We start from the raw sequence: 27009 nt of genomic DNA, 5'->3' as shown, positions 1-27009 counted from the left end.
TTGAAGTACTAGAGGCAATTTTCTCAAGCTCCACCTGTTGGACATCTTTCACATTCTTCTCAGAGTCTCTAAACATATTTTCTTCGTCAAATGTCACATCTCTGCTGATTACAAGTTTTTTCATCTCTGGGCACCACAACCTGTAACCTTTGACACCACTACTAAAACCAAGAAAGATAGCCTTTTTGGCTCTAGGATCAAGTTTATTTTCAGTTACATGAAAATAAGCAGGTGAACCAAAAATACGAATATAGTCATAATCAGAAGAGGGTTTTCCAAACCATACCTCCATTGGCGTCTTACCCTGAACAGCAGCTGAGGGTAATCGGTTGATGATGTGACATGCATAAGTAACTGCCTCTGCCCAAAACGACTTGCTCAAACCCGACTGAGACAACATGTATCTAACCTTCTCAAGCAAGGTTCGATTCAATCTTTCTGCAACTCCATTTTGTTGTGGAGTTCCCCAGACACTAAAATGTCTCACAATCCCTTCCTCTTTGCAAACTTTAAAGAAAGGGTCGGATGTGTATTCACCACCATTATCCGATCTCAAAATCTTAATCTTTCTCCCAGTCTGGTTCTCAATCATTTTCTTCCAACCCAAGAAAATGCTCAACACCTCACTCTTGTGCTTCATAGTGTAGACCCAAGACCTTCTTGAATAATCATCAACAAAGGTCACGAACCAATGTCTACCACTCAAAGAGGGAGTCTTTGTAGGACCCCAAACATCCGAATGCACATAATCAAGAATGCCCTTCGTCTGATGTACAGCAGTACCAAACTTCACTCTAGTTTGCTTCCCCAAGACACAATGCTCACAGAAATCAAGCTTACAAGTCGTGGCACCTTTTAGAAGACCTTGTTTCACAAGCCCTTGTAGAGCTTTCTCATCGGCATGGCCTAATCTCATATGCCACAGTCTAGTAGTATCAGAATCGGATGTGCCCATATTTTCTGAGACTACAGATGCTTCACCTGTCACAGTGCTTCCTTGCAATAAATACAAATGGCCACATTGAGGAGCTTTCATCACAACAAGTGCACCATAAGTCACCTTCAATGTCTGCCCATCTGAATGAAACCTGAAGCCCTTGGCTTCCAAAATTCCCAAAGAAATAAGATTTTTCTTCAAATTCGGTACATACCGAACACCTGTCAACTCTTTAACCATGCCATCATGCAACTTCAAACGAACTGTACCAATCCCTTTTGTTGTGCAAGGATTGTCATCTCCCATGAACACAACGCCGCCATCAAACTCTTTCAAGCTTGAAAACCAATCCTTGTGAGGAGTCATATGATGAGTACAACCCGTATCCAACACCCACTTAGTAGCACAATCAAATGATGATGAAGTGGTTAAAGCAAAATCAGGAAAATCTGTTTCAACTTCAGCAACATTAGCTTCAGAACTTTCTTTACCTTTGGTCTTCAATTTAGGACAATCTTTCTTCCAATGGCCCTTATTACGACAAAAGGCACATTCATCCATTTCCAAAGGTTTTCTACCTTTAGAGTTTCCTCTAGGTCGAGACTGTGATTTTTTTCTACTAGAAGATGATCTTCTCTCCGATGATCTACCTCTAACAAATAAAGCTTCCGAGGTACTATCATGATTTTTATCTCTATGCCTCATTTCATAATTCATCAAGGCATTTGACACATCTTCAAATTTCACAGTTTCTTTACCATGCATAATAGTGGTAACAAAATGCTCATAAGAGTCTGGCAAGGAATTCAACAATATTAAGGCCTTATCTTCATCCTTAATATCCTCATCTAAATTTAACAAGTCGGCAATCAACTTATTAAAAGCATCAAGGTGTCTAATCATTTTTGTACCTTCTTTGTATTGGAAGCGGTAGAGCTTTTTCTTCAAGTGTAGCCGGTTCTCTGCACTCTTCGTCATATACTTGTCTTCCAATTTTTGCCACAACACACTTGCCAATGTCTCCCGCATCACAAAATACTTCTGATTTTTTGCAAGGCACAACCGAATTGAAGAGCAAGCCCACAAATTTAATTTCTCCCATTCCGGCTTCGACATAGCTTCCGGCTTCTCTCCCAAAGCGGCAAGTAGATCTTGTTGAGCCAACACATCTTTGACCTCACATTGCCACATCCCAAAGTTGTTTGTGCCATCAAACTTTTCAACTTCGAACTTTGCGTTTTGCACCGTAGTTCTTGCAAATCCGGAGCTGCTTCCAAAAGGATTCTCATCTTGCCCGTCTGACATTTTTGGCAATTAGACAGTACCCAAGAGCAACCAGTGCTCTGATACCAATTGTTGTGCTAGGATAGCACCAAATCAATTTTTTGGAACCAACTCAAGCTAACCCACAGGAAATATATCAAATAAAATGCAAGAACAAAATATAAAAGACACAAAGATTTTAACGAAGTTCCTCCACAGTCAGTGTAACTATAGTACGTCCTCGGAGCAGTAGGAGCTCACCCAATAATCCACTATCAACCAAATGGGAGTTTACAAAGTGTTGGCAATCTCACAACCCAAAAACCCAATACACCCAATAGCTCTCACACACCAAAGAAACAAATAGAGAAAGAAATATAATGAATAATTTCTTCTCTATACATATAGCTCAAAGCTATTACAACAACAACTATTTTGGTGGATGATTACTAACCAAATGAAGCAGCAGCTTCTTCTTCCTTTTGGGCTCTCTGCAACTCTCCTTGCTCTCTGCAGAAAAATGAGCTCCCTCTTTCTTTTTTTCTGCAAAACCGAGCTCTCTCTTTTCTCCCTCGGTATCTATATTCACCAAAGGCAACAAGTGGGAGCCAAAAGCCGAAATCTCTGCCAACAACAAAACCAGCCTTCCCTTTTTTCCCCCAAAACAAGGAAGGTGTTTCCCACCTTCTTTTTGTTTATAATTTTTTATAGCCAAAGTTGTTTGGATTGTTGTGTAGCCGAAAGCAATGCAAGTTGGCCACTATCCAACACTTTATGCTCTATCTTGTTTATATTCATTAACTTCTCAAATTCTCAAATTCCTGCTGGGAAAAGTGCAGCCCTCTGAAGCTATGTTCTTCGGTCCTAAAAGGGGCGACTCCTTGGACGAGTTCTTAGGGAGAATCAAAGAATGTGGTTTGCGCTTCAGCGTAACAGAGAATTATGGTGCAGAAATTTGGAAGCATCATAAGGAGCTTTTGGATGGTACTGGTTCGTGGCCTAGCTATCAAAAAGATCACTGCTATCCCTTATCGATCAAAATTACAGTATGAACTTTTGAACCCATATTCCTTCTTCAGCTGCTCATATTTCGGGCAATGTAGATTCTGTGTGGTAGCATGGATTGTGTGCGCGAATTGTTTTGTTATCGTAAGGAACAGGAAATGGCATGTACAGCCAAAGTGTGATATTGTTGCCCCCGCAAATGGTGGTGGATACAGATCCATAGTCACTAAAACACATTATTCCTTCCTTATCATTGCTTCGATCCTCCCTCATTTGTAGCTACCAATTGGAATGGAAAGAACGGCATTACCCATTTTGGTTGATGTAAAACAATTGTGATTTCCATTTTAAGTCTATAGGTAATGGCAGATTTATAGTTTACCAATTGTAATGGAAGAATGGGATTTTGCTTTTTTTCCTTATTGATATTAAATACTGTTGATTTCCCTTTTAGCATGTTCTGGGAGGGTGCAATGAAAGTTATAAACTTTCGTCTGAAGATTCCTTATCTTTATTTGAGCATCAAGTCACATATTTAGCTTTAAAAATATAGCCATCCCTCACTGAACATTGACATGGACAGTAAAGGACGCTGCGGAACAATGTCAAAAGCGATATACTCTTTGGATCGGTTAAACTAACTTATCATGGAAATGGGAGATTACTTGTTTGCTTTGAAGCTATATGTCACTGCTGGCTCACAGAAAGGAAGAACCCTTGTCTGCATAGTGTCAAGACGACACGTCCCGGATCAAATCCAAAGCTTTTTTAAAGGTGAATCTATCTCTATTCTCCTTGCACTATTGCTTTACGCTGGTTGGTTCCGAGTGCCACTTGTTCATATGAAATTTTGCCACTTAACTCAAAAACTATACTCAAATTCGCAGTGCACAACTTCTTTGAAGAGGTAATGAAAATTTATGAGCGTTGATTGATATGCATGATTCGATAATAGCGTGCAACTTTGGGAATGTTATATTAGCAATTTTATTGTGAATAATACCGTGGCTCTCGTACTCTTGCAGTAACTTAAACTGCTTTCCTCTTGTTAGTTTGATCACTTAAATTATATCACGAATTAATGTTTTCCTTCTGTTAGTTCCTAACTGTCTTTACTTTCAACACTGATTAATGCAAGAACGGATTTAAGATGGCGTTACAGGGAAGGGGTGTCCCTTCAGATGGTGATCCCAATATATAGTATTTGATTAAAATATCCATTGCTGGGTTCACCATCACACCTTCTCCAAATTATGTTTGCATTTCTGCAGATGGTGATTTTCGCATTCGCATTTTATCCATATGCCCGCCGCGCTCCCTTTTATGTCTGTGCTTTCGTAACTCAGTGAATTCAAAGGAGAATCAAAGAAGAAAAACAAGGAGTGCAGATGGACAAAATGGGTGTGTAAAAATCACCGCTCTGCTGCTTAAGCTTTACCAACAGTGCAGGTGGATTACGAATCGTCGTTGAAAATGGACCAGTCATGATCAGATATCAATCATCTTATCCAAAGGAAAAAGGTGGTTGTTCTCTGTCTTTGTATTGCTTTGCTTTGTGCGGTTTCCCCACTCAAGTTGTTGAAGAATCACCTCTTTGTATACATGTACATCCAGGATGTCGAACTCGAAGGAAATCATCGTCATAGGGCGGCAATTTGGAACATACTTACGTCTGCATTTTTGGGCTTGTTTGCTTATCTTGTTAGTAATCATAACGAGAGAGAAGATGCACCATTCATAATTGCCATTACTGATTGAAATTACATCATTTCTTTTTGGCTTCTTCAGGTATGATGATCAGAATGGGAGACCCCTACACGCACTCCTTTTGCTGTCAATTCATCAATGCTTATTGCTTACTGCGCACGCCTATTCATCGTGCTACACGTTCACATCAAAAAGTGCTTGTGTAAGTGGATTATGTGGTGGTTAGATTACGAGTAATTTTTCTGTGTAATTGTCGCATTATCACAAAAAAGAATGTGGAACCTACAAATAATTGTATATCCCTACTACAAGAAAGTGGTCATGGAAAAAAAATATGTAGGGAAATGAAGCACATTTTTATTTCTAAACAAATGCTTATGCGTCATGCATTAATATACGTATAAATGTTTGCGTAAGTGGATTATGTGGTGGTTAGATTATAAGTAATTCTTCTGTGTGATTGTCACACTATCACAAAAAAGAACGTGAAACCTGCAAATAATTGTAAACCCCTACTAAGAGAAAGTGGTCGTGGTTAAAAAAAAATTCTGTAGGGAAATGAAGCACATTTTTATTTCTAAACAAATGCTTATGCGTCATGCATTAATATATGTATAAGTGCTTGCGTAAGTGGATTATGTGGTCGTTAGATTATGAGTAATTCTTTTGTATGATTGTCGCACCATCACAAAAAAGAACGTGGAACCTACAAGTAATTGTAGACCCCTACTAAGAGAAAGTGGTCGTGGTTAAAAAAAAAAAAAAATTATGTAGAGAAATGAAGCACATTTTTATTTCTAAACAAATGCTTATGCGTCATGCATTAATATACATATGTGTATGTATCAAACACCGAATATTGTGGGATTTGGACGTGGGTGGTTTACAATTGATTCTCGTCAACTTTCCTTCACTATCCCCACCTTGGCATCTCTCAGTTGCATGTATGTTTCTCTCCTCTTGACAATGCCAAGCAGTCGGCCATTTGAGGCAGGATTGGCTACTATAACTGTCAAAATGTGAGAGCCAAAGAGATGACCAAAATCAACATACATTGAAGAGCCATGGAAGTGGAAGGTTGAGTTTTGGTTGAATCTCCAGTGGCCAAATCTGCTAGCAATGAAGAACCTATTGAGTTCGACCCAGAATCTGACCCTGACCCCGACCCTGATTCATCAGTTGTCTGTGGAGACGAATCTCTTGAAGATTTTAGACTGCACAAAAACATATTCCGGAACCAAATCAATGTCAATTACAAGCATATTTTGCAATCGTTAAAGCTGATTAATGTGGATTTAAAATTAATAATCGAATGACAAAACATGTTAAATCGTTTTAAAAAAATTTGAAGCCTTTACCTCGAAGTGAGAGAAGCGCAAAATGTGATCGTATAATCAGCATTCGTACACGTAAATGTACTTGAGGCGTCATCGTAAGCATAGCTGTACGACTTGGGACACGCGGACTTAAACAACTGTGAGTACATGGACGGCTTGCATGTAGACGGTGAACCATACGCGCCGTTGCAACAATACTCCGGACTTCCAAACGCGTCACACGCGCTCTTGCACGCGCCGCCACCTTCGACTTTGAGCTCAGCAGGGCACCTACGGTTGAGGTCCGTAACGCACCCGGTGGACGCGCACGCACCCGATCCCGCACTCCCCTCGACGATCATAGGTAAGTTATAACCGTCAACAAGGCTGACATCATAGAAGTCTTGAGAACCCGAACCGAGTGTGAACTCGGCTAGAGTGGCTGGCGGGGCTGCTCCAGCTCCGTTGCACTCGAGCTCGCCTGAGCCGCAGTCCCCGGTTGAACACGAACCGCGGCCCGAACCGTCGAAGCTGCAGCCAGTTCGGCCCCAGAACCGACCGGACCAGCCAGTAGGGGCTTGGAAAACGCGGGAGCTGCCTTTGGGGAGCTCGAAGCCGGTGCTGTCGAGCTTTTCGCTACCGGAGCTGGCTAGAATTCCCGGCCATACTGTGAAGTCACACTTATTTGTGAACGTGAATGTGGCTGCTGAGACCCCTGCAAACAAAAACAGAAAAATGTATAAAATTATTGATAATTCCATTGAATTACGAAAATGTAATAACAACCCAAGTGGTAAAATTGATCGAATTGTTGAAATTTTGTGTCTTTTTTTTTTTTTTTTTTTTTTTAACCTCTGGTAATGATTAGAAGAAGGAAGGTGAGGTGGTGAGAAAATGGAGCTGCCATGAGGATTTTGGTCAAATTTGGGGGAATCATAGAGGTTGCAAATTTATTTGTCAATGATTGTTGAAAATCTTAAATGGCAGAGAATGTTGGGTTTTTTCTGACACAAAAACAGAGTCTGCAAATGGCAATTGTTGTGTGAGAAAAAGGAGTGGGAGAAGAGGTGAAGGAGGAGGATGGTGGAGGAGGAAGTGGTGGGAGAGGAGGAGGAGGAAGGCGGAGGGAGTGGTGGGAGAATCTGAATGATCAGCTGAGGGTCTCTATTTGTAAGGAATTGATACACAAAAATGGAAGATGGCAATGTGACTTGTGAGTGTCAGCTATCACCGACTCAGTATCACGGGAAGAATTTATATATATATATATAATTTTTTTTTTTTTTTTAATCGATAAGACGGTGTGCCAATTAGATTTGAGGTTAGTGTTGGGTAAAGATGTCTTTTTATATGGAAATTAGCTGGAGCTTTGCTCGCGTGGCAGCTTATAATTGGCGTACCGTTTTCTTTTGACAGTAGTCAAATTCCCACAAATTCAGTTGGTTAGTTTCCTTTCGTCTCATAATGCGGGGGAAGAACACTACAAAACCAACATTGACGGTAACCAAACATCACCCTGTTGAAGGAGAAGTGACTGCAAAGATGGAAAGCACCTAAACGTTCTCGCACATTTGAGAATTTGATCATGTCCCAAATCTCAAATTTCGAATTTGATTGAGGACGGCCACAAGAATGCTTAATTTTTACTGTGGTACTAATCCTCGTCTTATTCTTAACATTTAATAGGCATGTTGATGCACAAAATCAGTGAAAATTTTGAAACAACGTAAAGTGTCAAGTTTGTGACATTCGCTCGGTTGTTCCTATCACTATTGAAGATAAATATGTAAAGAGATAGGAATAAGAAAGCAAACATAAGATGTACGTGGTTCACCCTAAATTTAGCTACGTCCACGGAGTAGAAGAGTTCTCATTAATAATGAAAGGTTTGCACAAATACATAGGTTTAAACATAATCATCATTAGTGAGTTCTAATGACTAGTTTAAGTACAGTAATGACATTAGGGATTAATTGTAGGAGAATGGTCTCCTTTTATAGTTGAGGAGAGCCTTTAGCTTTTGTCCGCGGTTGATGTGAGAACCTATGAGCTTTATTATGATGTTGACATGTGTTGTGCTGTGATTGGCCTCCTAGTTGGACGAAAACTCTTGTGCTTCGGCAGGGGTGCCTCAGCATGAACCCTTTAGTGGGTCCTTGAAGGTATGAAATTGACCAGTACTTGGTAGTTTCGAGATTGGTTAAGTATGGTACAAACAATGCTCTTCTAAGTACCCGAGTGAGGAAAGTTTCTCGGTTGGAGACTTGCAAAATCCAAGTTACTAAGTAATCACGAAATTTCTAAGTACTGAAGTGTAGTAGCATATAGTGGAAGTCCCCCGAGTCTCTGAGCAAGGAGAGTTACCAAAAGAGGTATCTTACTAGTAGCCAAGTTGTCAAAATAAGAAGAGGCCCACGCTTCCTTTCTTTTGGACCCATTTCCCTTTGTCAAATCTGATAGGGCCAGTGCCATTTGATTTCCAAGACGCAGCAAGTTCAAAGCTTGCTGTGATGTTGCACAGGTTGAAAATAAATTTTGGTATTGCGAAAGTTGCATTGTGAGCTACAAAGTCTGAATTGCTATTCATGATGCAAATAAATATATTTTCAATGTTGAGTAAATATATAAATACGCTTGTGCAACCAATCTATGATATGTGTTATAGTGCAGAATGTTTGTCACGGATTGAAAAGAAATTTTGGGTTTTGTGAATTTTTATTTATTTTTATGTTTAATATTTGTAGCAAATGATTGTGTTTGAAAAATAGTTTAACAGATAAAAGCTCGGGGTTCTGGGTTAGTAGGAAGGTCTTTTAGTTGTAGTTTTTTGCTTTTTCGTGTGTATAGCTTGTAGTTCGAGTGATTTAACGTGGGACAAATTATAAATAGGTTTTGCTTCCACATTCTTGGGGAAGAGTGTTGAAGGCTTTGGTGAAATTATTTGTTGAAACTTTCGGTTGAATTTTTTTTTTTTTTTTTTGGAAGCACATAAATAGATTTTGCTTCCACACTTTTGAAGAAGAGTGTGGAAGGCTTGTTGAATTTTTTGTTGAAGCTTTCGGTTGAAGCTCTTTTGAAGCACATAAACAGATTTTGCTTCCACACTCTTGAAGGCTTTTTGAATTCTTTGTTGAAGCTTTCAATTGAAGCTATTTTGAAGCACATAAATAGATTTTGCTTACATACTCCTGAAGAAGAGTATGAAGGCTTTTTGAATTTTTTGTTGAAGCTTTCGGTTGAAGCTCTTTTGAAGCACATAAATAGATTTCGCTCCCACACTCTTGAAGAAGAGTGTGGAAGGCTTTTTGAATTTTTTTTGTGTGGAAGCTCTCCCTTAGATGTGGGAAGCTCATACCCTTGGGTGTGAGAAGCTCATACTCTTGGGTGTGGGAAGCTCTCTCCCTTAGGTGTGGGAAACTCATACCCTTGGGTGTGGGAAGCTCTCTTCCTTCAAGAGTGTGGGAAGCTCTCTCCCTTAGATGTGGGAAGCTCTTTATAGGACCTCATAAGTTGATTTTGCTTCGACACTCTTAAAGAAGAGTGTGGAAGGCAATCTACATGTTATAGTTATCTCTTATGTGTTGAAGCTTTGTTGACCTTCTCCACATGTAATCATTAATAATTAATGAATTGCTTAATTAATAATTAACAATTAATTAATAATTATCGAAATAGTTATTAATTAATTAATTTCGTTTTTTTTTTTTGGCATAAGTGGTTTTTTAACATATTGTTTTTTTTTTTTTGACATTTTTTTTTGTTTGAACTAGGGACAATAATATGTGGGAGAGACCACATATATAGATTTTGCTTCTACACTATTGAGTAAGAGTATGGAAGGCAATCTACATGTTGTAGTAGTTGAAAGTTCGAAGGAAACTGTTTGGACCCAAAATTACACCATCGGCTCATGCAATCAAGGCCATTGAGTAAGCATAGCTCCATACCGTCGGATAAAAGTGAAGATAATTTTGTTATTGTTAAAGGATAACATTATGATTTTTATCATAATTATCTTTTAATAATGATTTATCTTGGCATTTTCTTATGAAAATAATATATCTCTAAGCTAGGAAATAGGCGGCACAATTCAAGACAATTCAAGTTGATGTGAATGTGGCAATGTCGTGTGGAATGATACGACTGCAATTTACAAGGCACGACATTAGATGATGAAGCATGCAAGATAGGGTAATTATCATCACCGAATATCCATGGTATTTATTTAAATGGGATAATGCAATTGCATGCATTATCACATCTACGGGAAATAAGGATTGCATGCAAGACTTGGAGTTGAAGTAGGACTGCATCAGGTTGTTATGAAGGAACACGAGGACTTTTTGGATGATGGTGATGATAAGATGACAACAATAAGATAATTAACCTTTGGTTTTTTATGCTAAAAGATTTAGCATATTAGCATATGCTTTTATACAGTGAGTCAGCATAAAGACCTTTATGAGGCCAGATTCACTCAGCATGAATATTGGGAACTCGTTCAGCTATGCATGCTGCGAATTTTGTTGATAATGATTGCTCAATTTGATTATCACACAGTGGTTGATTATCCTTTATTATCAATATGTGATTTGTTATTCACGGCAAAGGCTCTACAAGGTGGCCATCATGTGGTTCGGTATTATAAATACAAAGCTACACATAACGTAAAGGGCCCCCTCTAATTCGACACACAACTGCCCTGCGCAAACCTTTCAAATATCTTGAGATTTTTTTTTATTTTCTTTTTCGCTAACAACCATTCTATTTGGATAAACAGCACTGTGAAGGCAACCGGTGACATCTTCAGTTTGGATAAATAGCACTGTTGCCGTAGAATCAGCCGTTCCCGGAGCACCTTCAGTTTGGATAAATAGTATTGTGTCGAGGTCGACTGATTATCTATCTAAGTCTCAGTCGAGAAGGATTTTCGAATCCTTATTGGCAGAGGTCATCTCATTAGCCTTCTCGGCAAAGTGAGGTGTTACCATGTTACTACATTCGGCACCCTGAGAGTCGAATTTGATATTGAACTTCGCAGAACTAGCAGCCTTATCTTCAAGCTCTAGAACTCGAAGGCCGAGGCGTGTTCTTTCCTCGGCCGTAGTCGCAAGATCAAGAAGTCAGCAGCGTGGTCAATGCACCATCAACATATTTTACTTCTCGGCCGAGCTCGGCCGACGAGTTAGCATGCCCCGCATTAACCAAATGACGTAGTTAGCTCATTAGTTACCCGGCCTGCGCGCCATATATGCTTTGTAATTTTTAGGGTCAACAGAAACATAAATCCACAAGTGCAGGATGTACTGTTCTTCCTTAGTTGGTGAAAAGAAAGTAAGTTCTTTCATCATCCGTTTGGTGAGAGGAGTGGTGAGTTGCTGAGGCAAAAATGTTTATTAAAGTACTAGTTGTATCTTCCACCACCTTCCTTCATCACCTAGTTGGTAAGAAGAGTGGTGAGTTGCCGAATCTCAACATTGTTTATTAGAGTACTGGTTATGCTCTTCATCACCTGATTGATGATACGAATGTGAGTTCCTTCATCACCTGGTTGGTGAGAATAAGGGCAAGTTGTCGCAGCACATCGTAGCAAGTGCCGATGGCAAAATGCATGTTGACACCCTTTCGAAGCTTAGTTAGCTTATGTATGAATGTGTTGAAATGTATGATGTTTATGTTGATTCACATGAATGATGCTTATGAATGTTTTGCTATGCATGAAGAAATCCATTGTTTGGATACGTGAACAATGTTGGTTCTAACACTTAGTCTCACTTACTTTGTATCAAAGTACGCATGTTGAAGCTTTGAGTTAGAGTACGCAGGTAGGTCAGCATAGACCAAGTGGTCAGTTCTAGGAATGTAAAAGATTCATACGAAGTTGTCTAAATTCCCTCTTCATTAGATATTTGCCGAATGATTTGTGTTACAAAAGATCTCAAATGGTTGAGGGTCAAAACATTTGTAATGTGTATGCCTTCTTATAATAGCATTTCCTTCAGGACCTAGTCCATCATTTTGAAAGAGTGAGGCTTGACCCCCTGGTAATAATAGTTGAAGGTACGTTCATCCCTGATATCTAAATGAGGCAGGAGATGATGCAATAGGTGTCTGAATGGCCAAAACCTCCTTACTTGGTAGAACTTGACCTCTAATCCCCACTTGTTGATAGAGGTTAACCATAAGAGGGTTCCCTTAATGTGTCCTTGCCTCGGCAAAGGCATGATTGTAAGCTTGCATCATCACCTCAGAGTAAGTTTTCCAAGAGTATGTTTTATCATCTGCCTTAGCGCAACGAGAGTACTCGTGGCTGAAGCAATTGACATATTCACGCAATGACTCGTCTGATTTCTGATGAATGGTGTATAACTCATCAGCAGAATGTAAGTGATTAGCTTGGAAAATGTGTTGAGCCACGAAGAGTCTTCTGAGCTCAGCGAAGGAATCCACAATATTAGGTTGAAGACGACAATACCAATTGAGAGCTCTACCAAAGAGGGTTAAGGGGAATACGAGACATCGTTCTTCATCATTGTGTCTTTGTTATGCCCGACGCCAAATGTTTGTTATCCATTTAAATAGGTACACGTGGCTATACACAACTCTTATCTTAATAGGTAAATAACGAGTTTAATTGTTCGTTATCCATTTGAATTGGTAGCCCACAATCTTAAATCCTATCATAACACTAGCACTATAGTTTATTAAAATGTCATTTTCTCAATTGCAAGTGAAAAGTCTTAAATTCAATTCTTATAAAAAATGAAATCAATATTAAATTACTATTTACCTATTGAATGACTCAATCTCATCTATAACTTCAACTATCGTTGTACAAAAAATAACGAATATAACAAGACCAAAGCATTGGGCCATGAGGAGCATATTAATGAAGTCAAAGGCAATACGAGGCACCACGTGTCCTCTCATATTAGAGAATAGGAATCACATGCAATTATTGGAAAATTGAAAGTGACAATGTCCTTTGTCTAAAAAACACTAGAAAGAACACCGTTAGCTAATTAGTTTGTTACATGGAGGGGTTTGGTTTTGAATTAGGAGGCAAGCCACATGGTATAATTGGTATTAATGTGGGAAATCTGTATTATGTTGCCCAATTGAGGTTGTTGGTTTCAAGTGCTTAGTGTTGTAAAATCAACTTCAATTGAAAGACCTTCCACCATAAGAAAAAATATTATCCGAATCTTATCCGACTGACACCGATGTGGACCTGTGGTATCAGCCAATATTATATTATATTTGAGATAGTCTCATTTATTTTAGAGTTTTCATACTAACTTTGCTTCTGATTTTAATTTGTGTTTGAGAAATTTTATTAGAGATAAAAAAAAAAATGCACGAGAAAAATGAGGCATCGAAGAAATGTGGAATAAAAGTGATTGGGGATGGGAGGATGTGAAGGAAATATGTATGGAATGAAACTAATCTTTTACTGACACGATAATCAAATTACTTAATTCATTATAACATGTGTGTTATTACTTTAACTACTGACTTGATCATCGAAGTACTTAGACTAAAACAACTACAACATCGGGGTCTTCGATTTTTGTCAGTACTATTAGCTAGTCACATCATCCCAAGAGTTTCTTACAGTTAAGATCATAACTGGCTTATCCAACTGAAAAAATAATTTTTAGGTCTATAATCTTGTCCACAACATCAGAGACGAGAGAAGTTAATTGGGAATTGGGGAGTGATCAACAAAGTCCAACAAGTCCACATGGCTGATGTACAAATTGCAGAAGAACCTTATGAAAAGGGGAAAATGATTCTCTTCGTATTCATTTTGTGGAGATCTTAGGGATCTGCACATTTTAATCGTTTATCGTACATCGTGCGATCAGTTTTTGTTAAGTACTCTTTGCGTTTAATTTTAAATAAAAGAAGTTAAATGATTTTTGACCGCACGATGCACGATAAATAGCTAAGATGTGAGGATCCCCGGATGGGATCAAAATCCATGAAAAAGGGTCATATAACCACTTGTACCTAAGTTCGTTGGTCGTTTCAGTACTCAATGTTTATTCTTATATTTTTTTTTAATCTTTTCAGTGGGTGCGGGAAGCTCATACCCTTGGTTGTGGGAAGCTCATACCCTCATACCTAAATAATTAATAATTAATTAATTTCAGTTTTTTTTTTTGGCATAAATTGTTTTTTTTTGACATTTTTTTTTTGTTTGAACTAGGGACAAGAATATGTGGGAGAGACCACATATATAGATTTTTTTTCCACACTACTGAGCAAGAGTGTGGAAGGCAATCTACATGTTGTAACAGTTGAAAGTTCGAAGGAAACATAAAATAAATTTTGCTTCCCCATTTTTGAGCAAGAGCGTAGAAGACAACAAACGTGTTGTAGCAGTTGAAGGTTTGTTGAACCATATAATATGATTTTGCTTTCACACTCTTGAGCAAGAGTGTGGAAGGCTTTGTTGAGTTTGCATATGTCTTTTCCGAGTTATAAGGCTTGAAAATTTTTGACTGCTTATGAATGCTATAAATCCATAAGTGCAGGATGTACTGTTCTTCCTTAGTTGGTGAAAAGAAAGTAAGTTCTTTCATAATCCGTTTGGTGAGAGGAGTGGTGAGTTGCCAAGGCAAAAATGTTTATTAAAGTACTAGTTGTATCTTGCACCACTTGGTTAGTGATACGAAGGTGAGTTCCTTCATCACCTAGTTGGTAAGAAGAGTGGTGAGTTGCCGAATCTCAACATTGTTTATTAGAGTATTGGTTGTGCTCTTCATCATCTGATTGGTGATATAAAGGTGAGTTCCTTCATCACCTGGTTGGTGAGAATAAGGGCAAGTTGCTGAGGCATATTGTAGCAAGTGCCGAATGGCCAAATGCATGTTGACACCCCTTCGAAGCTCAGTTGACTTATGTATGAATGTGTTGAAATGTATGATGTTTATGTTGATTCACATGAATGATGCTTATGAATGTTTTGCTATGAATGAAGAATTCCATTGTTTGTATATGTGAACCATGTTGGTTCTAACACTTAGTCTCACTTACTTTGTGTCAAAATGCGCATGTTGAAGCTCTGAGTTAGAGTATGGAGGTAGGTCAGCATAGATCGGGTGGTCAGTGCTAAGAATGTAAAAGATTCGTACGAAGTTATCTGAATTCCCTCTTCATTAGATATTTGCTGAGTGACTTGTGTTACAAAGGATCTCAAACGGTTAAAGGTCAAAACATTTGTAATGTGTATGCCTTCTTATAATAGCATTTCCTTCAAGACCTAGTCCCCCACTTTGAAAGAGTGAGGCTTGATCCCATGGTAATAATAGTTGAAGGTATGTTCATCCCTGGATGTCTTGATAGGAACATGTATCCCTCTTGTTGTAATGAGCTTGCTGAAAGTAAAAATATTTCCTATTACCAAGAGAAGAATACATTTGGTGACTTAGCGAGTAGCTAAATGAGGCAGGATAAGATGTAATGGGTGTCTGAATGGCCAAAACCTCCCCACTTGGTAGAACTTGACTTCCACTCCCCACTTGTTGATAGAGGTTCACCATAGGAGGGTTCCCTTAGTGTGTCTTTGCCTTGGCAAAGGCATTATTGTAAGCTTGCATCATCACTTCAGAGTAAGTCTTCCAAGTGTTAACATTGATCATGTACGTGACGCATGCCTACCGTAAAGGCCTTGAGTGCTGTTTTATCATTTGCCTCAGCGCAACGAGAGTACTCGTGGTTGAAGCGATTGGCATATTCAAGCAATAACTCCTCTGATTTCTGACGAATGGAGTGTAAGCGATCAGATTGGAAGATGTGTTGAGGCACGAAGAGTCTTCTTAGCTCAGCGAAGGAATCCACAGTATTAGATTGAAGACGACAATATCAATTGAGAGCTCCACCAAAGAGGGTTGAGGGGAATACGAGACATCGTTCTTCATCATTGTGTCTTCGATATGCTCAGCGCCAAATGTTCGTTATCCATCTGAATAGGTACACGTGGCTTTGCACAACTCTTATCTTAATAGGTAAATAACGAGTTTAATTGTTCGTTATCCATCTAAATTGGTAACCCACGATCTTAAATCCTATCATGAGACTAGCACTATAGTTTATTAAAATGTCATTTTCTCAATGGCAACTTAAAAGTCTTAAATTCAATTCTTATAAAGAATGAAATCAATATTAAATTACTATTTACCTATTGAATGACCAATCTCGTCCCTAACTACAACTATCGTTGTACAAAAAAAATAACAAATATAACAAGACCAAAGCATTGGGCCATGAGGAGCATATTAGTGGGCCATGAGAAGCATATTAGTGAAGTCAAAGGCAATACGAGGCACCACGTGTCCTCTCATATTAGAGAATCGGAATCACACACAATTATTGGAAAATTGAAAGGGACAATGTCCTTTGTCTAAAAAACACTAGAAAGAACACCGTTAGCTAATTAGTTTGTTACACGGAGGGGTTTGGTTTTTAATTAGGAGGCAAGCCACAAGGTATAATTGGTATTAATGTGGGAAAGCTATATTATGCTACCCAATTGAGGTTGTTGGTTTCATGTGCTTAGTGTTGTAAAATCAACTTCAATTGAAAAACCTTCCACCATAAAAAAAAAATATTATCCGAATCTTATCCGACTGACACCGTTGTGGACCTGTGGTATCGGCCAATATTATATCGTATTTGAAACAGTCTCATTTATTTTAGAGTTTTGATATTGACTTTGATTATGATTTTAATTTGTGTTTGAGAAATTTTGTTAGTGATAAAAAAAAATATGCACGAGAAAACTGAGGCATGAAGAATTGTGGAATAAAAGTGACGGGATGGGAGGATGTGAAAGATATATGTATGGAATGAAACTAACCTTGTACTGACGCAATAATCAAATTACTTAATTCATTATAACGTGTGTTATTACTTTAAATACTAACTTGATCATCGACATACTTAGACTGAAACAACTGCAGCATTGCAACCTTCGATTTTTGTCTGTACTATTATTAGCTAGTCACATCATCCCACCTGCCATTCAGAAGAGTTTCTTACGGTTAAATCATAATCCAGCTGAAAAAATAATTTTCAGGTCTATAATCTTGTCCGCAACATCAGAGACGAGAGAGAAAATTGGAAACTGGGGAGTGATCAACCGAGTCTAACAAGTCCCCATGGCTATGTACAAATTGCAAAAGAACCTTATGAAAAAAGAATCTGGATTCTGGCAAGATCTTATAAAGATGATTCCGGAAATTCATGAATCGTGTCCGTTTACCGTACATCATGCGGTTAGAAATTATTTTTAAGTATTTTTATTTAAAATTAAACATAAACAGTATTTGATAAAAACTGATCGCACGATGTATGATGAACGAACGCGATTCACAGATCTCTAGGATCCTCACCAAAAGAATATGGAGAGGATCCTATTGGTATGAAAAAGGGAAAAGGATACTCTCCATATCCATTTTGTGAGAATCTTAGGGATCTCCGTATTCTAACCGTTCATCGTACATCGTGCGGCCAGTTTTCTTCATGTACTCTTTGTGTTTAATTCTAAATAATAAAAAAATCAAATGATTTCTGACCGCACGATGCACGATGAATGATTAAGATGTGAGGACCCCTAAGATTTCCACAATTTGGATCTCCAAATGGGATCCAAATCCATGAAAAAGGATCACATAACCACTTTTGTACCCAAGTTCGTTGGTCGTTTCAGTACTCAATCTTTATGCTTAATTTTTTTTTTTTTAGCCTTTCAATGGGACAACGTTATCTAGTCGTCGTTTTAAGTTATAAGAGATTTTTCGGTGTACTACGTGATTTTATTGTTATAATATGTGTCATTCCTTATCCTACAAGCAAAATGTATTATATTCGTGTTTATTAAATTATAATACGTTAAAACTACACAACGTGATAACTGACAAGTGTCTCTGATGATATACGTAAAACATCTGTCCATCTCCTCCTTCAGATTGAGTCCATTAAAGTTTAATTAATTAATGGACTATTAACTTGTTTTACCTAATCAATATAAGGACACCCCTACCCATCTCTAGTTTTCTGATTTAGTTGATTTTGGACCTAGCTAGTTTTTCTGGTGACGCAAATGCATGCTTTTTGTTCAAACTCGATCAACTAAATAAATGGGACTTTGCATGCGCACGTTGTCGCCTTAAGTTATTATCTGACTGTGTAATTAGGGTTAGTGTGTGCAAAACGCCAAATGTGACTATAGGTCAAGAAAAAAAGTGAAAAATGTGAATGTGACAGGAGTATATATTACTAACTTATGTATTTTATCTTCTTTCATTCTCAATCGAAATGGTTGTCAAAGTAGCACGAATTAAGATCAATTACCCCTAATACAACCTCGGGTGGCTATATGACTGAGTTGATACGAACAACAAATTAAATCTAACATTTGCATATTAGTCTTGTTGGGTCAATACAGTTCTTTAAGTTTTGAGGGTTTATTATCTGTCGTGTTTTGCTTTCATTTGTGTTCCTATGTATAATCAAACATCGTTACTTTTGGGGGGAAACGGAATATTATGTCGTATTTTAAATAGGATGATTCTGTCAACCCCTTTAAGCCTCCAAGTGACAGGTTATATGCCGTGTAAAGTAACAATCTGGATAAGATTTTTCAACTTTTGTTCTTCTTCATCAGCATCACCATTCGATCGATCATCTCTTGGTTTTGTTTTTGTTTCAGCATCTTTTTAGGGCTGGTTTGGTATTGTTGTGCTTTGAAATAAAAATGGTTTCTGCTGTACTGCCATAATAAACAGCTGTGAAATAAAGCAGTAGAATGTTTGGTAAACTTTTTTGTAAAAGTGCTTTTAGCAAAAAAAAGTAGTGTTAAAGTGTTTGGTAAATTTTTATGCAAAACTACTGCGATTGTGTAAAATGACTAAAAAATATATGATGTTGAATATTATATAATAATTTTTTTATCTTTTCTTTTTTTATGACATTTATAAGATTTATATAAACTATTTATAAATAGTTACGAGCTTTGAAGAATGTACTTTTACCTTTTTTTTTATTAAGATATTTATAATTTTTTTTATTCTATTCTTTTCTCCAAGAGTCGTTTCTTCTTTACCTTATCCCTCTTTTACTTTGGCAGAACATGTGTCTATTCTATCTTCCGCCACTCATTCCTTCTCTCCCCCTTCTCTCTTTGTCTCTCTCTGCTTGATCCTAAGGAAGGCTAGGTCGTGGGGAAAGGAAGGTTTGGTCGCATCAATTGATTTGCGAAAGATGGATGAACTCCGATTTCAGGACTTACCGTCGGTGTTAGCGGCGCCGGTGAAGGCGCCGTGGCTTTCCCGTTGAGATTTTGGGTGTCAAGCAGAAAGGTGCAAAACTAGCATTCTTTGTGCAACCCAAATTTTGACAAAGCCTAGAAATTCAACGAAGAGGCCTCAAATTTCGACAAAACCCAGAAATCCTACGAACCTGCTGCCGCTCCTGTCCCAGAAATCTAACAAAACCCAGAAATTCGACTAATTAAGATCAATTACCCCTAATACAATCTCGGGTGGCTATATGACTGAGTTGATACGAACAACAAATTAAATCTAACATTTGCATATTAGTCTTGTTGGGTCAATACAGTTCTTTAAGTTTTGAGGGTTTATTATATGTCGTGTTTTGCTTTCATTTGTGTTCCTATGTATAATCAAACATCTTTACTTTTGGGGGGAAACGGAATATTATGTCGTATTTTAAATAGGATGATTCTGTCAACCCCCTTAAGCCTCCAAGTGACAGGTTATATGCCATGTAAAGTAACCGTCTGGATAAGATTTTTCAACTTTTGTTCTTTTTCATCAGCATCACCGTTCGATCGATCGATCATCCGCTGGTTTTGTTTTTGTTTCAGCATCTTTTTAGAGCTGGTTTGGTATGCTGTGCTTTGAAATAAAAACGGCTTCTACTATGCTACGAGAATAAACAGCTGTGAAATAAAGCAGTAGAGTGTTTGGTAAATTTTTTTTTTTGTAAAAGTGCTTTTAGCAAAAAAAGTAGTGTTAAAGTGTTTGGTAAAATTTTATGTAAAATCGCTGCGGCGGTGTAAAATGACTAAAAAAGATATGATGTTGAATATTATATAATAATTTTTTTATCTTTTCTCTTATTATGACATTTATAAGATTTATATAAACTATTTATCAACAGTTGCGAGCTTTGAAGAATGTACTTTTACCTTTTTTTATTAAGATATTTATAATTTTTTTTATTCTATTCTTTTCTCCACGTGTCGTTTCTTCTTTACTTTGTCCCTCTTTTACTTTTTAGAACCTGTGTCTATTCTATCTTCCGCCTCTCATTTCCTCTCTCCCCCTTCTCTCTCTGTCTCTCTCTGCCTGATCCTAAGGAAGGCTAGGTCGCGGGGAAAAGAAGGTTGGGTCGCATCAACCGATTCGCGAAAGATGGATGAACTCCGATTTTAGGACTTACCTTCGGTGTTAGCGGTGAAGGCGTCGTGGCTTTCCCGTTGAGATTTTGGGTGTCAAGCAGAAAGGTCCCAGCTTTTTTTGATACCCACTTTTTTCAGAAGCACCTCAGTACCAAACAAGGGCTTAGTAAAGACAAGTACATCACCCAACCACCATATATAGCACTTTTGATAGTAAAAACATTCTTTCTAAAAAGGTTTATGTAAATCGGGAATCCTTGGTTTTTTTTTAAACCTTAATTTTCCTCCCCCTATAAACTTGTTTGTTTAGGGGAAAAGCATGAATTGTATTTTTATGATTAATGGTGAAAAGGGAAAAGGTTGATTACACTAAATTTTAAACATGATAACTATATCAAGAAGAAAAGGATGCCTTTCGCTACAAGAAAAGTAAAATAATTGTTATCCCTAACAGAAACGATACAAGTTGCATGGGGTCAATTAAGTCTGCATGGAAGGGGATCAGGGATGTGAAGGGGCAGTGAACATGGAGGAGGGAATAAGTGATAAAAAAGTAGCTTTAGTTTTGCTTATCAAGATATGGTTGTCAAAAGTGTTTTAATCTATGCTTTATGACTTTGTTATAGTTTAATAATTGTAGGCTTGTAGCTCATAATAATTAACGGTTGTGAGTTCTGCATGAATGATTTAAAAAGAAAGGTCGCTTAAGTCACGAGAACAATACTTTGGTTCCTATTGCATATATTTCCTATTGCATATATTCCAGGAGTTTTCAAAAGCTATAATCCTAATATGTTCGTACACTGGAACAAACAATTATTTAGTTTTTGGGGATTACAACAAATCATTCAGCAATGCCAATAGGTACAAAAGTTGTGGAGAATGCAACGCAAGAATATACAATTAATTAAAATGATCTTTGAAACTATACTTGATTCTCTAAAGTTCATATTTTGTTTTTCTAACGAGAATAAAAGATGATTAGATGATATTAACCCTTCGTCAATAATCGCGAGCAACACACCTCCTCTTCTCCGGAGGAAAAAAAATTGCACCAAACCTCCCGGTGTGCGGGGGCCCCTTTCTTTTTTGATCAATGACGATGAATTTCATTCCACACCAATAAAGCATTACACATTTGGGATGGGTTGACTGGAAAATAAAGCAATGGCAAACAAAGACTTCAAAAACCCCCACCTGGTATAACCATCTTCAAGCAGAGAAGGTCCATCAACAGGAAAGAAGCTCCCTGTTTACCACCATCTGAAATCATATACTCCAAGTTTCCGACTCAGCCTCCAAAATTGCCATTAGCCATGGAGGAACCTCCTCAACCCAAGCCATGAATTCATTAAAGCTTAATGCAAATTGAGCCACTGAATGTGCCGCCATGTTTGCTGCTCTTGGCTGCCATTGGCACGCAAAGCTTCGAAAGCAATTTCTTAACAACTTAATCTCTTCCACTAAATTCCCGTCCACTCCTCTATCATCTTCAACGTCCAAAATACTATCCACCGCTGTTGAAGGATGACAATTTTCATATTTTGTCCAAGTTGAAGGTTGTTCATGAAGAAAAAATATCCCTTTACTAATCCCCACAAAAATATTAGGATTAAAAGACAACTTTTTGTCATGAGTAGCCTTCAACTTGTACAAAATAAGGAAGTTGTCATCCATTTCTTCTTTCAAAATGCCTTTAATATAGTGAATAGTCTTATCCAAATTAATCCTCTTTAACAAACGAGGCCTTAAGAGGCTAAACTAATACCCGCACAGCAAGGATAATTAATGAAAATGATAATGTAGGGCAAAAAGATAGTCTAATTGTTGATTCTCTTGAGATTGTAAGAATAATTAACTTCAAAACAATGAATGCTTCCTGTGTAGTTGTTAGAGGACTTATATGTGAAACCTTCTAACCCTAAATTATTTTCGATAATATATTGTAACGTATAGTTCAACACACACAACAAGTTAACACAACCATCTTCTGTTTGATGCTTCAGTCGAACAAGCATGCATACTAATTCGAGATGGTAACATAATAACGTCAGAAAACCATCGACTTTGGCAAACTTGTATGATTCTTTGACAACTCAAGAGGTATTGGACTTAATTTTTCCAGCCAAGCCCACTAAAATGTATGCTAAAAAGCCCATCACAGATTAAAACTTGCCTCTCAATCACCTGTCCATAAATATAATTTGCTTTTCAAAAGCTAGTCGTTTATATATACCTCTTTTTTTGTACTCACACACAGCCGCCAGAAATTTTCAAAGCACTAGGCAAAATTCTTGGTCTGAATGAAAGTGATTATGTTGGATGACTAAAAGGAAAGGCTAAGAAAATCAAGTGTGAAACAATAACTTTTCTGTTGCTAAGTTCAGCATTACAACGCATAAATGCACATATGAAACGATAGATACATGTTTTCAACAGAGATAAGATATATACTTTGCGTAAAGGCATAGCCAAATTGAGTTTTCAAGTTCTCACTGAGTAGTAGGAGAAAAAATTTCGTTGCGATTGATAATATATCTCTATCATCTTATCTTACTCGTCATGTCATAACTTTTTTATTTAGTATTTATTCCATGTGCAGGGCAATACTTCGATGAGTATTAGCTTCTTCCTCTCCAAAGTTGGAAGAAAAAGGAGCATGTGACTAATATATAGGGAACATTTGGAGTTTTTGGTTTTCACTTCCTACTGGTGATAGAAGGCAAATGCATAGCGAAGGGGATGAAGAAGAGTAAATATATCCCATCATAATTCTTCACCCTCGCATTTCTTCCATATAAATTTTCCTCACATCTCAAGTGTGAAAAGTGAATATAAAACACTAAAAACAAAAACGTTATCAAACAGTCTCTTTGAATATGAATCTTTTTAATTTTCCTATGGATGATTTGCATTTGCATGAAAAAATTCACGTTTAACTTGCCTTACAAATGTGTATGTGCATGAATGGTCCTGCCGATACTCTTCCTAGGTCTTATTTTTATCGCATCAGCAATGAAGTCAATGTGAACATTTTCTTGATTTGATCACAAGTAAAGAATCTTTTGTAACTTGTTCAACACAAAATCTTGATTATAATTAAGGTGACTCATTAAGATGTTTAGAATCTTAACTTAATTATTCAACACGTACACTAATTAAGCTATGATCTGGCTTGTTTGTCCTAGTTTGTGTTAAAAGTCTTTTTATCAGGAAAAAAAAGTTTAGGAAATTAGCTAGAAAGAAGATAAAGATTTACAGATTATATCTTGCAACTTTTGGAATTAAAGTTCTTAAGAAAAATAAATAAATAAATAAATGAATAGAAATTAGAAATCGAAAAGAGCATAGCCAAGTTGGATTGCTTTCGTGCATGTAGCGTTGTAATGTCTAGGTGTAAAAGCTACGTAATTGATCGAACCTTTTTATCTACAAGAAATTGTTGCAAAGGCAGTTTTTATCTACTCACTTTGGCTGTTTAAAAGTATTAGAGGAGTTGACTGATACCACATTATTTATCAAATAACATCCTCTAGTTTATAGGGTTTTGAGGATATCATTTTGTTCGGTTGAAGGAGTGTACTTCTACAACTTGATGGTTCAACACATCTTTGGAATCAACCTTAGTTACACATATTTGATAGTTTGTTAATTGATTGTTAACATGCTCTTTGTTGATGACTGTTTAGGTCAACAAACAAAAGTGTGAAATAAAACTATGATCATATTTTGTTCGGGCTTCTGTGATGCTGACCAAAATAGGCATCAACAAACAAAAGTGTGAAATAACACCATGATCAGATTTTGTTCGGGCTTTCGTGTTTTATCATTCCTTTCATTTTTCATGCATGGATCTCACGTCCTGATAGTAGAGGTGGCAAATTAATCCATAGTTGTTAGTGAGTACTCATAAAACACATTTAATTTGATATCGCCATCATATAGAAGTCAAATGCTAGGGTTGGTGATAGTGTAAAGTGAAATCAAGTTAAATGGGTCTTAATAAGACCTATTAACAATGTATTGAGTTGATTTGTCTCCTCTACATGGTACTATCAAGGAAAAACAGGCATGATGCATGCTGCATCACAAAGCACAATTAATCTACTAATTAAATGCGTATAAAATGCTTCGTAACAAGAATGTGACAACAAATTAAGGCATATATGCAGTCAACTTCTGATAAAGCAATTTGGAAATCACATCAACGCCACGAACAAAAGAAAAATAATAAAAATTAAAATACCAACTCATATAACATATTAAAAAAAAAAGAACATTAACCCATATTGTTGGATGTAGCAGCAAAAGAATTACATTTCCAGCTACTAATTATATCTGCTCCTCTACTATATAATTATTTACATCACAATCTAAAATCCGAAAATCGACAATAATTAAGAAAACACAAATGGAAAACGCTTCGTGATTGTGGCGGCAAAAGCAACGCTCATGATTTGTCCTTTTATAATCAGACGACGTGGATCACATCATCACATGGGACCATAGGCTTTGCTCGACGCCGTATAAACCCAAATGCAAAGTTGTAACCTCCGATGGAATCGTGGGGCCCATTTCCTCCGGCGTCGGCTTCCAGAAAATGTCAAGGTGTTTGGGTCCACCACGTAATCTCAACAGTCGAACTGTTAGGTCGGATCTCCGATGAGATATTTTTAGTGTGAAATCTGCTACAGAGAATCAAAATAGCGGCAGCAACCGCCAAGCTGCCGCCATAACAGTGACGGCCATAACGACGAAGTTGGGCATCGTATTACATAAACTAGCTGAGACATCGACTGCACCAGGGACCTGCCCATTCGACGATTTCACACTGCAAAACCCACAGCCAAAAATTCATTAAAAATCAATACATTTTAAAAATAAATATGATAAAGATAATGTAATTAAATACTAATTAAATAATTAGCAAGTGTTGCATGTTGTGCCAATTACTTGCAATCATAAAGCAAGGACGGTGCCTGTATTGATGCATGTCAATTATTAAAACAAAAACGTGACGGCCATATCCTAACATGTTTGGCTGACAATCAAAAAATGGTCGAATCACAACCCAGCTTGTGAATTAAAACATAAACATTTTCGCTAACTTAGGCATACAAACAATTTCATCAATCATTCATACAATTTGGCAACATTGCATATTAATTTTGTTCATTTATATAATTCTTTAATGCTACAATAACGCTGCATAATATGTTATAAATGACCTAAATAATACATTTAGAACTTTTCTTTCGTAAGAAAATATCGAACTTGAGACCTGTTTTACTACTATTTACAATGATCATACTATAATAAAACTAACTCAGGCTTAACATGTCACCCGCCATTACAGCAAAACAAATACAGCTCGCTGAAATGAATGTGAGATACAATCGTTTAGTGGGTTATTCAACACTAATTAACTACGTAAAACACTGAAAAATGTGGTCAAATTTCGATTTAAATCTCTAAAATCCAAGAAAGTATTAAGCAAAAAAAAAAAAAAAAAAAAGTGAAAGATATTTACCTTGTTGAAAGAGCAGGGCAGAAAGTGATGATATAATTAGCGGAAGCACAGGTGAAGGTGCTGGTGCCGTCATCGTAAGCATAGCTGTAAGCTTTCGGGCACGCAGTCTTAAAAAACTGCGAGTAAGAACTCGGCTTGCATGTGTCCGGCGTAGCGTAGGCCCCACTACAGCAGTATTGAGGGTCCCCGAACGCCTCGCACGCGCTTTTACACGCCACGCCCTCGTCACTCGCTGTCACCTTCAGCTCCGAGGGGCACCCGGCGTTCAAGTCCACCACGCACCCGGTGGTAGTGCAGTTCCCTCCGGTCCCACCCTCAGCCACCACCAACATGGGGAGATTATACCCGTCGACCAAACTCACGTCGTAGAAGTCCAGCCCGCCCGCGCCGTTCAATGTGAACTCCGCGAGAGTAGCAGGCGGAGCGGCTCCACTGCCGGCACATTCGACCGTAGAAGATCCGCAGTCGCCTGTCACACAAGTGAACTTTCCGGTGGTTGAGTCCTGGGAGCAGAGCGTCCGCCCCCATAACCTACCCGACCACGAGGTGGGAACAGAGAACGTGTTAGACTCTCCAGGACCCAAGGCGAATCCAGTAGTGGGTAGCTGGTCCGTCCCTGCATTCGACAAAATGCCCGGCCATATGGTGTTGGTGCACTTGTTTGTGATCGTGAACGTCGCCGAGTAACCGACTCCAATGGATTGAAGTAGACAGAGAAGGAATAAGAAGGATGAAAAGGCTTGATGGGAAGCCATTGGAAGTGAAATGTTTTTTTTTGTACGATTTTGTTTCAGTTGGCCATGTGGGAGATGGGTATTTA

At 37.7% G+C, this 27009-nt stretch overlaps 2 protein-coding genes and 1 long non-coding RNA gene across 4 annotated transcripts; 1 reads left to right on the top strand and 2 right to left on the bottom strand.

The window, feature by feature from the left end:
* Positions 1-2976: 2976 nt before the first annotated feature.
* On the top strand, positions 2977-5303 carry LOC148690809 (uncharacterized). The gene is made up of 3 exons (XR_015957079.1): positions 2977-4726; positions 4820-4906; positions 4994-5303. It is a non-coding gene; the product is annotated as an uncharacterized LOC148690809 (long non-coding RNA).
* Positions 5304-5678: 375 nt separating this feature from the next.
* On the bottom strand, positions 5679-7481 carry LOC137709700 (thaumatin-like protein 1). Of its 2 annotated transcripts, XM_068448685.2 has the most exons (3): positions 7081-7480; positions 6271-6943; positions 5679-6126 (listed from the first exon to the last, which is right to left on the bottom strand). In XM_068448685.2, the coding sequence occupies exons 1-3, from the start codon at positions 7163-7165 to the stop codon at positions 5925-5927; spliced, it is 960 nt and encodes a 319-aa protein (XP_068304786.2). In that variant the 5' UTR covers positions 7166-7480; the 3' UTR covers positions 5679-5924. The 2 variants fall into 2 exon arrangements, with proteins under 2 accessions (XP_068304786.2, XP_088542666.1); XM_088686540.1 differs by lacking the exon at positions 5679-6126 and having other exon boundaries at positions 6267-6943; positions 7081-7481.
* A 17323-nt stretch (positions 7482-24804) lies between these two features.
* Positions 24805-26982, bottom strand: LOC137714451 (thaumatin-like protein 1). The gene is made up of 2 exons (XM_068453666.2): positions 26190-26982; positions 24805-25490 (listed from the first exon to the last, which is right to left on the bottom strand). The coding sequence occupies exons 1-2, from the start codon at positions 26942-26944 to the stop codon at positions 25358-25360; spliced, it is 888 nt and encodes a 295-aa protein (XP_068309767.2). The 5' UTR covers positions 26945-26982; the 3' UTR covers positions 24805-25357.
* Positions 26983-27009: the final 27 nt, after the last annotated feature.

Source organism: Pyrus communis, chromosome 15 (genome assembly GCF_041283825.1).
Source record: "Pyrus communis isolate YQ-2024b chromosome 15, ASM4128382v1, whole genome shotgun sequence".
Classification (NCBI taxonomy): domain Eukaryota; kingdom Viridiplantae; phylum Streptophyta; class Magnoliopsida; order Rosales; family Rosaceae; genus Pyrus; species Pyrus communis.
This window is presented reverse-complemented; position numbering and strand designations above follow the sequence as displayed.

Excerpts from the sequence above, each read along its gene's own strand:
- LOC137709700 (XM_068448685.2), bottom strand. The coding sequence starts at position 7,165 with ATGATTCCCCCAAATTTGACCAAAATCCTCATGGCAGCTCCATTTTCT. Across the intron at positions 6,944-7,080 it reads TCTTCTAATCATTACCAGAG|GGGTCTCAGCAGCCACATTC; the intron begins GTTAAAAAAAAA and ends TTTTGTTTGCAG. Across the intron at positions 6,127-6,270 it reads TGCGCTTCTCTCACTTCGAG|TCTAAAATCTTCAAGAGATT; the intron begins GTAAAGGCTTCA and ends GTTTTTGTGCAG.
- LOC137714451 (XM_068453666.2), bottom strand. The coding sequence starts at position 26,944 with ATGGCTTCCCATCAAGCCTTTTCATCCTTCTTATTCCTTCTCTGTCTA. Across the intron at positions 25,491-26,189 it reads TGCCCTGCTCTTTCAACAAG|TGTGAAATCGTCGAATGGGC; the intron begins GTAAATATCTTT and ends TGGGTTTTGCAG.